Below are 13,454 nucleotides of genomic sequence, written 5' to 3' on the forward strand. Positions count from 1 at the left end.
TTCTGTAATAATGGATTTCAAATTATTTTATTTTCCTGACAGCCATACGCGATTAAGGGCTAACAGGGCGTAGAAGAGAAATCATGCATCTTGCGCAGGTTGAATCACGTTGAGTAAAATCGTTTTGGAGGTAATCTCGGTTTTATCGATAATCCGATCGTCTATAGAAGATAGAATCTGGGGTTACTATACTGCCCGCAAAAGTTGATGATAGACGGTGCTTTTCTTTTTTTTTGGTTTACCTTATTTCTTAGCATCAACAAAATTAGCAATAAGTGGTAAACTATGGTATGTAGCCTTCGTTTAGATCGCGTATTCAACTCTGTGTGACGTCACACATTACGGCGCCACGACTATACTCCGCTGCCGCGCGTGGACAACCATTCATTTCCATTTCCATCGCTCTTTGACAGGGCAGAAAAATCTTCACGGATGTTCACGATATGTAACGACGAACAGTACTTTCTTCTGAACAGCGCGCGCTGAGAACCGGTACCCGTAAACCGAGATATATTATACATCACTTGACGAACTGTATGGCTACATCATCGCTTCGAGCGCTGTCGGTATTTTTAAATCGCGTTCGCGCGATCAACATTGCTACGGCATTTTTCTTCGATTCTGGATTATAACGTGGCGTAACTAAACTCCCGAGGAACATCGCAGATTTTAATACCGATAGAAGATATATCCTTTGCGCGTTGAGTTTAAGCGTAGTCGATGATCTGTTTCGAATGGCAGCTATTTCAATTCATCGCCCGGCTCTAACGATCTATATCTCGAGAACAATCTATATTTGATATCCGAACTTAATTGTTAATCGCATCGAAAGCGTTGCATAAATCGCGAAATGCCCGATGGAAATACAAACAGTTAGGTTAATAGACATACGCGCACTTGTAAAAAGTAAGTACATACCTGTGAATGGATAAATAAATTGTAAATTAGAAGAAATCAGGGCCGTACACAGGTTGTTGGCACTGCGATGGCGCATTGTGTTGATATCCGTCGGTGTCAGCTGGTCTGAAAGCTATTTCGATATTGGAAAAGACTTTTTGCTCCCGATTGGAAAAACGGTCACAGGTGCGTCGTGTGATAATACTTAGCGTTCATCGTCAATATACTGTTGTCGGGTGTGAAATAGCAATCGGCTTTCTCGGACGGAAAATAATTCGCATTTTCTCTCCCGACCGACCGATACATATATACGTATACGTGTATATGTATATATATATATATATATATATAAGCGCAAATATACCAACACGCCGATTACAAAAGCGTGCGCACGGGTACAGGACGTGAATTTTGCACCATAAACCTTTAGAAAAAAAGGGGCATACGTGCACTGTCTGTGTTAGATACATTTTACGAACGGGAACGAGATACATTCGATCGGAACTGGATACACGTGCATCTAAACGTAAGAACCGGATACACGCAGTGTCGGATACATTTTCAGATCGGTCGCTTTTCGCGCGCGCAGGGCGGGGTAATTTCAGCGCTAAAAATATCTACATATATATATATATTCTAATAACGCGTGAAATGCTCATATTAATTGCTAGATACATTTTATAAACGGTAATTCAACGTTTTCAAATCTTGCATAATACTTTTACGAACGAAGACTCGCCGTATGATCCATCATTGTGCAGTAGACACATCTTACGAAGAACGAAAAGCTTGATGAAATATGTTTCTTTTTTTCTGTAAACGCCGTTTACGTCATCGAGGTAGATTACTTTTTTCATGCGATTGCGTTTTTTTGACACGTTAACCGAAACTTCAAATCGTATATATATATATATATATATATGTATATATATATATATATATATATACGATTATCGAAGTGAAATACAGCCAGTTCTGATATTTTGTGCTTTGTTGAATATTAAACGCGGCATTTTTCATCTCGCGCGAGATAAAAATTGAAAGAACACGCTCATCGCTTCCTGATAAATAATCATCGGAATTAATCAGAGCGAGAGTATGATTGAAGTAGGAAGGTTGTCATTGCTACCGAAAGCGGTCGCTAAGTTGACAGGTTCAGTCGGTTTTCTTGTTCTAACTGTCTCGGCGGCGGCGACAGTGTCCCACCAGGATAGCTATAATAACAACGGCAGTAATAATCACAATAACAGTAATTCGGATTCGAAACGAAACGCGTTGAATCAGAACGTTGGTAACGCGCCGTTCAATAAGGTAAGAATATCGTTTTTTTACGCTCTCTTTCAAATCGCACTGCGGAAATTGTTCGTATTTTTTTTCAGAATTTTTTCTTTTTCCATCCGAAAATGAGGATTGAACCTGTTTTTTTTTCTTAGATTTGTATAGATTTCGTTCGATTCGTTTTGATTTGGTGTCTGCCCCTTACAAACCCCACACCGCGCCTGTCGGGATCGACACAGAATATTTTCTTCCAACAACTAGTAGTTGTTCGTATATTCTGATCAGATTGTCAGAGGCATCTGTTATATTGTATCAGTTACGTTTGCATGACAAACCAAAGCCACCAGGTTTAGTCGGTGGTGGCGGATACCTAGTTGGGGGAGGGGGGTGGTAGATTTACCTATTTAATTGCCGAAATACTTTTTAAATTTGCCTTGAGACGTATTCTTATATACTACTAAGTACATTATTGTAAGCTTATACCTTCTTGTCCTGGAAAGGTAGATCCTGGTTTTTTTTTTCGGGAAGCTTTTAGCGAGGGGGTCTACTGGCTACTTGTGAAACCCCTGGATTCAACCGTGGTCGTTCACAATTTGATTTCGGACCAATATGAATATTCTTCTTCAAACCGGCGAGCGAGTTGGTCAGTTACGATCCGTATCTACTTTCGGTTCCGATTAGCGCCATCATACGGGAAAATTTGAAACTGACGCTTCTATCTAAATGTTGCGTGTTCATCATAATATGCTCAGTATTTATTTTTGACTTCGTCGCTAAGCAACTCGGTCATACCGGGTAAAATATGTGCGCAAAAACGATGGATCCACAAAATGACGTGTTTATGAGATGAGTCCATAACGCGCTAGTCCAAGGCTGATCACAGCGGAGGCGTAACCAGCGTGCGCAGCTTTCCCCTATTTTTGCCGAGCAAACTTTATACATGTATATAAAAAAACTAGCTAGCTGGTTGGTAGCCGCGCGTTACGGAGGATTGAATCTTCGTCACCAAATGAATTAGTTTCTTTCTATTATATTGCAAAAGTACGCTCGGAATGCACCTCACTGCATCTATTTTCATCTGCCTAAATGGTCGCGCTGGGACGACTTTCATCCTCCCCAATTTTTCGAAATGCCATCCTTGCAATGTTTCAATCGAAATTGTCGAACGAATTTGATATTTCAAAAAAATTTTCATCGTGAAAAGGTTAAAAAAACGGCGAGATAGAATTTTTCCAATTCATCGCGGTTAGGAGTAAAAAAGAAAAGAATGCGGTTTCAATTCTGGATTATTCCTCCTAATCCACGAGAGGGTGTCGTCGTGCACAAAGTAGGGACCGTTTCAAAAATTATCATATGGTCACGAATACAGCGATTTCTCCGTATAAGAAAGAAAGAAATCGTTTCATTCTCCGCTATTCGTATAGAAGTTCCCAGTGAGGCGGTTCCACAGATCCCGCGTTGTTGGACAGATTTTTACACTGGAACCTACGTGACACATAGGCTTGCGGGTGCTTCGTGAATACAGCCCCAGACACTGGAACCTTTATCCCGATTTAATGTCGTCCACCTCCCTCGATTTAATTCAGAAACCAAATCGCGCTAATTCAGATGAAATGCTTGTCCGAATATTCACTAATGACGAAACATCACTTATTGATTAAGTCGGATTAACCTTAGCGGTTCATCTTTAGCGTATTCATCATTCGTGAAAACAGATAGATTTCAATTGAATTTGTCGAGCAGAAATACGGCATCGTTACCCGCATGCACACTAGCGACACGTGGCGGATCCGAGTGGATTCGTCGGTTGCAACAGGTGATCGCGTGGAGTCCGCAATTCGCAACAATTTTTTTTTCGAAATATCACGCAACTTGATGGGAATTATCTCAGGTGGAGATGACTGTCAAAAATTTGGCAAGGAAATAGATCATGTTCGATCGGCGAGCCATACGGACTTTCTTGGTACCGATGGAAAGACAACATCCTGGGGCTTCGGACGCTGGGTGTCGACCTGACAACAGGTGCAGTGTTGCAATAATTGGTCGTCAAGGTGACGACGGTGCTTTTCTTGTTTCTTAGCATCAACAAAATCAGCAATAACTGGTAAACTATGATATTTAGCCTTAGAATTAAAGTGGGTGGAGCGTTAGTCTCTGGGAAGCCAGGTCGTGGGTTTGAATGTCGTGTGCCCGGGAAAGAAACTTATCCTCATTGCCTCTCTCCGCCCAGGAGTAAATGAGTAGTATCTAGTCTGATAGATGACTCCTGAGCGCCTATTAACTGCTCGGATATTACTTCTCCTCAGGGAGAGATGACTGATACATGCGGAGTTATAGGAAATGATACCGATTTAATTGAAAGTGCCGTCGAACATTGTATCATAGGGCAAAAAGTTTCTATAGTTATAAAACTACTATTATTATGAACTTTTTGAGAAGACTCGAAGAGTAGATTGCTAGCTAGATTTAGAATGAATAACGAGACGAGTAGGTTGACCATTTATTTGTCGCACGAGCATTTGCTACTAACGTATAAAAGCTTCATCATTCACCTGATGTTGCATTTAGTAGCGAAAGCTCGTGCGTCGAATAAAAAGTTAACCTATATAGTACTACTTGTCTCGTTAATTATTATACCTTTTCTCTGCAATTTTACTCTGGTCGTGATAAATCGAGCCGCTGTAACATCTGATTATGTAGATGAAGCGTCAAGATTATCTCGACCTCTTGTTTACAAAAGTCGGATTAGTACCGGAGTTGTCTTGGTTTAATGGATAAAAAAATAAACTTCAACCCAGTATGGATAGGGCGCCACCGGTGAGTGCTCGATTATCGCCTCATCTCACAACAGCGTGTTAATTAAAGATGAATGACTGTCTATGTTACGAACGGATAGACGGATACAAAGAAAGAAAGAAGAACACATTTCCGAAAGAAAAAATTCATATCGCATCGACAGAACCATCGGTTACTGCATGGGGAAGTTTTTTTCAAATAGGGAAATGAAAAGTACCTGGGATGGGACACTTTTAAGGATGAAAACAGAAAATGAGCGATGGACAGAGTGATGTGATGAGGAGGAGTGGGAATGGTAGGAGGGAAGACAGCAAGATGAGAGAGAGAGAGAGAGAGAGAGAGAGAGAGAGAAGAGAGAGAGGGAGGGAGGGAGGGAGGGAGGGAGGGAGGGAGGGAGGGAGGGAGGGAGGGAGGGAGGGAGGGAGGGAGGGAGGGAGGGGGAAGAGGGGGAGAGAGGGGGAGAGAGGGGGAGAGAGGGGGAGAGAGGGGGAGAGAGGGGGAGAGAGGGGGAGAGAGGGGGAGAGAGGGGGAGAGAGGGGGAGAGAGGGGGAGAGAGGGGGAGAGAGGGGGAGAGAGGGGAGAGAGGGGGAGAGAGGGGAGAGAGGGGGGAGAGAGGGGGAGGGGAGGGGGAGGGGGAGGAGGGAGGGAGGGAGGGGGGAGAGAGGGGGGGGAGAGAGGGGGGGAGAGAGGGGGGGGAGAGAGGGGGAGAGAGGGGGGAGAGAGGGGGGAGAGAGGGGGGAGAGAGGGGGAGAGAGGGGGGGAGAGAGGGGGGAGAGAGGGGGAGAGAGAGGGGGAGAGAGGGGGAGAGAGTGGGAGAGAGTGGGAGAGAGGGGGAGAGAGGGGGAGAGAGGGGGAGAGAGGGGGAGAGAGGGGGAGAGAGGGGGAGAGAGGGGGAGAGAGGGGAGAGAGGGGGAGAGAGGGGGAGAGAGGGGGAGAGAGGGGAGAGAGGGGGAGAGAGGGGGAGAGAGGGGGAGAGAGGGGGAGAGAGGGGGAGAGAGGGGGAGAGAGGGGGAGAGAGGGGGAGAGAGGGGGGAGAGGGGGAGAGAGGGGAGAGAGGGGGAGAGAGGGGAGAGAGGGGGAGAGAGGGGGAGAGAGGGGGAGAGAGGGGAGAGAGGGGGAGAGAGGGGAGAGAGGGGGAGAGAGGGGGAGAGAGGGGGAGAGAGGGGGAGAGAGGGGGAGAGAGGGGGAGAGAGGGGGAGAGAGGGGGAGAGAGGGGGAGAGAGGGGGAGAGAGGGGGAGAGGGGGGAGAGAGAGGGGGGAGAGAGGGGGAGAGAGGGGGAGAGAGGGGGAGAGAGGGGGAGAGAGGGGGAGAGAAGGGGAGAGAGGGGGAGAGAGGGGGAGAGAGGGGGAGAGAGGGGGAGAGAGGGGGAGAGAGGGGGAGAGAGGGGAGAGAGGGGGAGAGAGGGGGAAGAGAGGGGGAGAGAGGGGGAGAGAGGGGGAGAGAGGGGGAGAGAGGGGGAGAGAGGGGGAGAGAGAGGGGAGAGAGGGAGAGGGGGGAGAGAGGGGGAGAGAGAGAGAGGGGGAGAGAGAGAGAGAGAGAGAGAGTGGTGAGGGTGGCGAGGAGAGGGACTGAGCAGGACTGATTCCTCTATGAACGACGGGATCTGTACAGTAAATTACGTCAATTCTAAAACTGTGGGAGCTAGAAGCCTGTCTCTGAAAAAAAACAGAAAGAATAATAACATTGACATTTGCAGGAAACGCCTTTGGAAGTTTTGACGAAGAAATCAGCCGTCGTTTTATCCGACAGACTTCATCGGTGACGAAGTGATATTGCTGTCTGTAGATGTAATCCTACAGAAAACTGATATTTCATCCCTCGGTGCATATTCGGTTTCTTTGCCATAACTGCGCAAGAGAGGGAGAGAGAGACGGCCGCGCGCACACAGAAATTAGAACCAATCCTATGCGGATGGGGATCTACGCTGGCTTGGGTTTCATCGATGTACAGCTCGACATAAATCCTGTGCGAAGAGAGGAGCGCGACATTACGCGGAACAACTCTTAAATATATATTCTAATCTCAGCGTACAAGAGATACTGGATTAACTTGTACATTTGCAGCAGGGCCCAGCTGTTCCGTGTTGTGGTTTAATCTTCTCGGTCTGAATGCGGTTCAACAGTTGAGGGCTCGATTTCAGAGCAGATTCAGTTCTAAAGGACGTGTGTTGGTTGAACTCGAGACGGAACTTTATACCAACCCAGAGGTTTATCATGACTCCAAGCACACAGTTCCACGGTTTTGCGGGTTATTTAAGTTGACTCGTGGTATTTAGTTCTCCAGCTTATTTTCAATCCTGAGGTCAATATCTTTCGTCCTGCTTATCCGCCCTCAGATTACCCTTTTGTTTTATCAATGCAACGGGACGAGTTGAACTATACAGGTTAACTATTTATTTGAGGCACGAGCTTTCGCTACTAATGTATAGAAGCTTCTTCAGGTGAATAAGTATAAACAACAGTATTTATAGGCAGACTGATACTAGGTAGAAAGAACTGAGTGAGCAGGGTAATAACAAATAAATTAATGAGTGACAAGATAGCTCCTGTATATCATATTATTATATGATCATATTATTTATCTTTATTTTTATCTTTTTTTTAACGAAATATCGAGCACTCAAGAGAAAGTACATTATTGCCTCATACGTACGTATATACACACGCTACGGTATTAAAGGGTTCGGTTTGAATTTTACTTAAGAGTTGATAAAGCTCATCAAGTTAATTCCGAAAAATAGATTACATGCGTCTTTTGACCTAAATAGCCGCGAGAGTTTATGAAGATTTGGGTTTTCAAATATTCTAATATATATATATATATATATATATATATATATATATATATATATATATATATATATTTTACGGAGGTCTTCAAAGAAACTAAACTCCAAAACTGCCATGTCATACTAGTAGCGATAGCTGGTGCGTCAAATAAACTAGTTATGGAGTACTATTCGTGTCTGTTGTTTTTATCCTACATCCGATTAACACGACTCCTGAACGGATCTTTTGTTTTAGTGCCCCCCTGCAAGGCAGATAACAGCAATTTTTTTGTATTTCGTAGTTTGATACAGAAAACTCTAACGTCAGTTTCCGACGGTTTTCGGTCACGGGCGGATGCGATCTTTCCGGCGCGTCGCCAACTGATTTCTCGACACAGCGATCAAGCGACGAAGCGAGGTGGTACGAGCATTCTCCGCGTTGCTTTTTTATCTTAACCACGAACCGTGTGACCGTGAGGTTCCGCGATCTTGTTAAATAAACGCGGACAGGGTCGATGTTTTTTGTTTTTACAGCGCAATCGATATGCATTATAGAGCTCAGGTATATGACACTCGTTATCCGCCTTTAACTGAAATGGATTTTCTAGAGCCCCGCAATGAATATCCATCACATAAACTAGCACGGGAATAAACTAGACTATTGACTTTTCATTTCGGTCTTTGGTAAGTTGTTATTCTTTTTGGAGAAAACATCGGGGAACCGTAACACCGACAATCCCACCGGATGGCGGGACGAGCAATAGGTCTAACGGTGACAAAATTAGTTCATTTCCAATTAACTTTGATTTGGATTTTTAGAATCCCGAATCCCGAATCACAGCACCCACCAGATACATACGTACACTTAATTCATTTTTCTACTCAGATATCTATGGTGGCTGATTCGGGCCATACTAAAAAATTTTTCTGTAACGCTAAAGCAACGATGAAAAAATTTTCACATTGGCCCGTTTTTTTTTAAATTATCTCGCGCGAGGAAAATAAAACATTTTGGTTTTCACGCGTGAGAATTCAAAACTTTTGGTTTTCTCGCGCGAGAAAACAAAAAAATGGGCCATTGTAAAAAAATTCTATCCAGCTTCTAGCCAGTCAGAAAAATTTTTCAAACCAAAATGTTTGGTTTTCTCGCTCGAGAAAACCAAAAGTTTTAAATTCTCGCGCGAGAAAACCAAAAAACGGGCTAACGTAAATATTTGTTTATCGTTGCTTTAACCGAAAAGAAATTGTTTTAGTAAGGCCCGAATCAGCCACCATAGATATCGGTATGGTTTTCATAAATAATTGATTCATTTATTTAAATTTCATTAATTTCAATAAATTGAAATGTAGTTGAAATGGAACACCGAAGACCGACCATCATCTAGCGACACCTGGCGGATCCTATCAGTGCACAAAGAGGACCCTCATTTGCCACGGGATGGACCATCGCTTACCACAGTAACGTTGGCAGGTGGCTATTGAATCTGAGGAATTGAAGTGCTCAAGACAAGAACTAATAGTCGCCTTCACCCGGTGAATCATCACATGCCACAGGTGGAATCCTCCATCGACGCGGTTTTACATCGAGAAGTTCATTTCTACTGCGAAAAATGTCTTTATCAAGTTCTGACAGCGTCGAACTATAAGAAGGGCGAAGTTAAATTGGTCATTGTAAATGTGGCGCCATTCTCTCTCGCAGAGCGAATTCCACTCGATGATGTCGGTATAGCTATTGAATATTCTCCCCGACAGCCAGATGCCAAACGATAACATGTCAACGACGGTCACGTGACTATATACCGCTCTCGATGTGACGAGGTTGATAGTCTAGTGGCAACGTCCTTGACCTTTTTTAAGAAGCGTAGGCTTACGCGACGGGAATAATCTATGTCGGGGATCGTGAGTTATAAGCGGAGACGTTTCGAATGCACTTACTTGTCCCTATCGATTTCATTCGGGCGTAACAACCCGATGGCGTGACTAAAGGACTCGCGTTATAGCCATAATGAGTTAGCTCGAAATAATCTTGGGCCGGAATCGTTCAGAACATTGTGATACAAAACTCTTACGATACACGATTCAACTTGTTCAGTATAGTTTATGGATAAATGAATTGATAGGTGATTTCATTTTCCACAAAATAAATATTTGCATTGTCAAAAACAGTTTTGTTAATGGTTTAGTACACGATATGAATTGATGTCAGATTTGTAAATGACAAGTTCACACACACACACGCACGCACGCACGCACGCACGCACGCATGCACACACACACACACACACACACACACACACATACACACAGTCATGAATAATGTCCAAAAGTGGTCCTCAATCTTATGACTGGTCTTACGTCGTTAGATTGGTTATAGACTTAAGTTGACCTAAGACTGGTCTTACGTCTAAGCCGCGACTATGCAACTGGCCCCTGGAGATTTAACAGCAGTAGCAGTAGCAGGAGCCGCCGCACCAACAGAGACCAGTTTCACAAACATTATCAATTGTACACAGGAAACTAGAAGATTGCCATAAGCGAGTATTCATTAATTTGCTTTAGGAACTGACCCTAGTACAGACTAGAACTATCTGAAAATATGCGTAGGATACGTTATCTATTGTCGACTTAACGACTCAGTTTGCACAATTGACATTGATTGACAAGACACGTAAATATGATGCGACTTTAGAACGAAAATGGAAGCGCTGAAGACTATCAATAATAAGGTTGATTTATTTCAATTCTATTAACATGCACGGTTACGAAGGTTATTCTTATAAACGAAATTTGAACTCGTTTTTCCGACTTCCAAATACGAAATTATCAAACGAGTCATCGGGTAGATATAAGATTAACCTATCTCACTAGGCGTGTGGTATCACTGGAAATTGATTAAGTAACGCAAAAAGTTGATTCTAGTTTATTCAAAATATGTAAAGATATTGAAACGCGGTAACAGTGCCACTAGCGATCCTGGCGGATTATCACTGAACTCTCGCTTCCCTCGGTAGCGGTCCCTCTATGCCGGTATTCCTTTCAGCCATAATAAACTATTTCAGATGTATCTTCACGTGGAATCTTGATTGCCACGGTAGCGTTGGCAGGGGCCGCATTTATTAGCGAAGGGGCATTTTCCCATTCAAAATCTGCCAAACGCGTGGGCCGAGAAATGTAGGAGTGTCTGTAGATAATGTAGGATACGCTACGCGTCAAAAATATTTTTTGAAACAATTTTTCAAACTCAGCTCGCTTTGGGATATGAAAAAAGGCCTACAACAGCGAAATACCCACCATCGAGAGTTTAATAATGGATGATCGGTTTTAATGTTTAATCGGCTGTGAATAGAGGGAAAGCTCGCCCCGAGCTCGTTTCTAAGCACGTCGTCGTCATGACGTAATCAATGCGTAGCTATCTACGTATCTATCTATCTAGCTATCCGCAAAGACGCCGTACGAAATCTCTTCAAAACATGAAATAATGCTACACACGCATCGAGGGAGATATCGAAATGAATCCCACTATGAGTTCAGCCAAAAAATGATAAGTTGGCGACGTTTCGGCTGAATACCGGCGCACCGAAAACAAAATGAAATTATTTTTGGAAATTACAGAATATTTGTACAAGAATCAGACAATATGATAGAGATTAAAGGATGAAGATTAAAGTAATCAAACAAAAAAAACCCCAGAAAAACAAAGGAAGAAAACAGTGAAGTTATCGGCAAAGTGGGGGTAATATAATGTAAGTTGAAGTGATCTGAAAACTAAGCCCGAAACTATCTGTAGTTGGGATTTCTCTCGTTATTCATCTAACAGGGACATCGTGGATCTTCTCGACTCGTCATTAAGGGAGATATTTCAGTGAACCATACACACTTCACGAAATCGAATCGTCTGTCCGGATGGGTCGAGCTCCTCTTCTTCACGGCAAAACACTTTTTTATGAAGAGGAATATGCCCATTAAAGTAGAGGGGCAGATAATCACGAAAAATGTCGAGTATTGAATAAATTATTCCACCGACACTCGGTTTGCGTGGATTTTTCGGACTATGTAACGGACTTGTTACAGCTGGAAACCCTTACCTGCCAGGTGTTTGATTCAAACACGGAAATGCAATAAGAGGCATTGGTTTTTTTAAGCAACATGGACGGGAGTAAAAACGTTTATATGATGAAGAATGGAACGAAATACGTTTTCGATTTGAATCTAAGACCCCGAAATTGATACTTCAGTGTGGGGGAAATGGTAGCATATTCACTGATGAAATAACTTTGTCAATTTCTCCCGCATCGAACATGTTAGAATTGGGCAAGGTGTGCGGTGCTTTGGCAAGCAAGGTTCGCTAGTAGATATTCGGGCGCCCTCGTTCGTTGTAGTCTATATATCTATCAAATCTGAATGGACTTTTCTCTTTGGACAAACGCATCAATTATTCATTAACTATACCGGTGTCCTAGTAGAAAAATGAAAGTATTATATATTTGGTGGGTAATCAAAATTCACAATTTCAATACACCAATATATTGATGACGTAGTGCACACAGAAACCCCGTGAATAACGCATACTGGGTATCAATTCATATAAGCATTATTGTAACACGTTGGGGTCGTGAGCGTAAAGTTCCATCTCGAATGTCAGTTTGCGGGTGTAAATAGTTTTCAACTGGTCCGCCGGATCACAAAAAATTGTCATTTCGGCTTTTTGCGCCGTCCGTAACAGACATAGATACCCGGACTTCATCGCGGTCGATATTCCCCACGAAAGACGGAGATGCACACACGCACACGCACACGCACACCGGTTCGATATAAACAACGTAATAACAAATGGCCATAATTCCACGGCGAAATTAGTACCATCACTCCACCAGACCTATTTCTACATTTGTCCACCGATCTACCGTTGACAGTCGCGAAATGAGCTTCGCTCCATTAGTCGAGATCCAAACTTGATTGGCCTCAGTTGTTCGGCGAGTTGACGCTAATCCGTAGCGTTTTACCATCTAATGAAAGCCGCGGACAGTGCGTATGACGTCGATTTCGAGTAGAAACTTTCCATGGCGTGTGTGCTATGCGACCAAGCAATTTTTGACGCCGTAAAATCATGACATTGATATTTTTGATACGATCTTTATGACGACCGTGGATTATTCTAGGGCTTCCTTGTAAGTCGATGTGCCGCACGTCATCGATATCGAGAATCAGGCAGGTTAGAATGGTTGCCGGTCAATTCAATTCAAGTTTCGATATATTCATATTCAATTAACGTTATTTATTGTTTATATCATACCATGGTGTTTTTCGCCATCATTTAAGGCAATATTGACTTTAAAAAAATATGAAAAACGAAAAATGTACAAAATATGAACCTAATATACAAATATGTATACAGACAACAAAAAAGGAAAAAAAATCATGAAAAAGATTAATATTCAATTTTTCAGTCCAACTGTTTACATCCAAAACTAATACAAAAGTTTAATTACCGTAGAATATAGCATACAAAATAGGCTATGTATAATCGCAATTGGGGATACATGCAGTGCTGCTGTGGCAATCGAGGATTCCACGTATGGCAAGCGAGGATCTGCCAGGTTCGCTTGTAGATAGTTTGGTCGTCCGCGTTCGATTTCTTCTACATTTTGATTACGCAAATCTGAAGGTACTTTTCTTTTAAACATCAAGTATTTATAAAAACTATATCGATATCTG

General features: G+C 43.0%; 1 protein-coding gene across 1 annotated transcript in view; it reads left to right on the forward strand.

The window, feature by feature from the left end:
- Positions 1-1,995: 1,995 nt before the first annotated feature.
- LOC141912251 (PDF receptor-like) overlaps positions 1,996-13,454 on the forward strand; it is a 140,232-nt gene continuing 128,773 nt past the window's right edge. Inside the window, exon 1 of the mRNA XM_074803474.1 lies at positions 1,996-2,208. Coding sequence (XP_074659575.1) covers positions 1,996-2,208 — 213 coding nt within the window. The remainder of the gene's footprint in view (positions 2,209-13,454) is intronic.

The sequence above is a fragment of the Tubulanus polymorphus genome, chromosome 10 (assembly GCF_964204645.1).
Source record: "Tubulanus polymorphus chromosome 10, tnTubPoly1.2, whole genome shotgun sequence".
Taxonomy (NCBI): domain Eukaryota; kingdom Metazoa; phylum Nemertea; class Palaeonemertea; order Tubulaniformes; family Tubulanidae; genus Tubulanus; species Tubulanus polymorphus.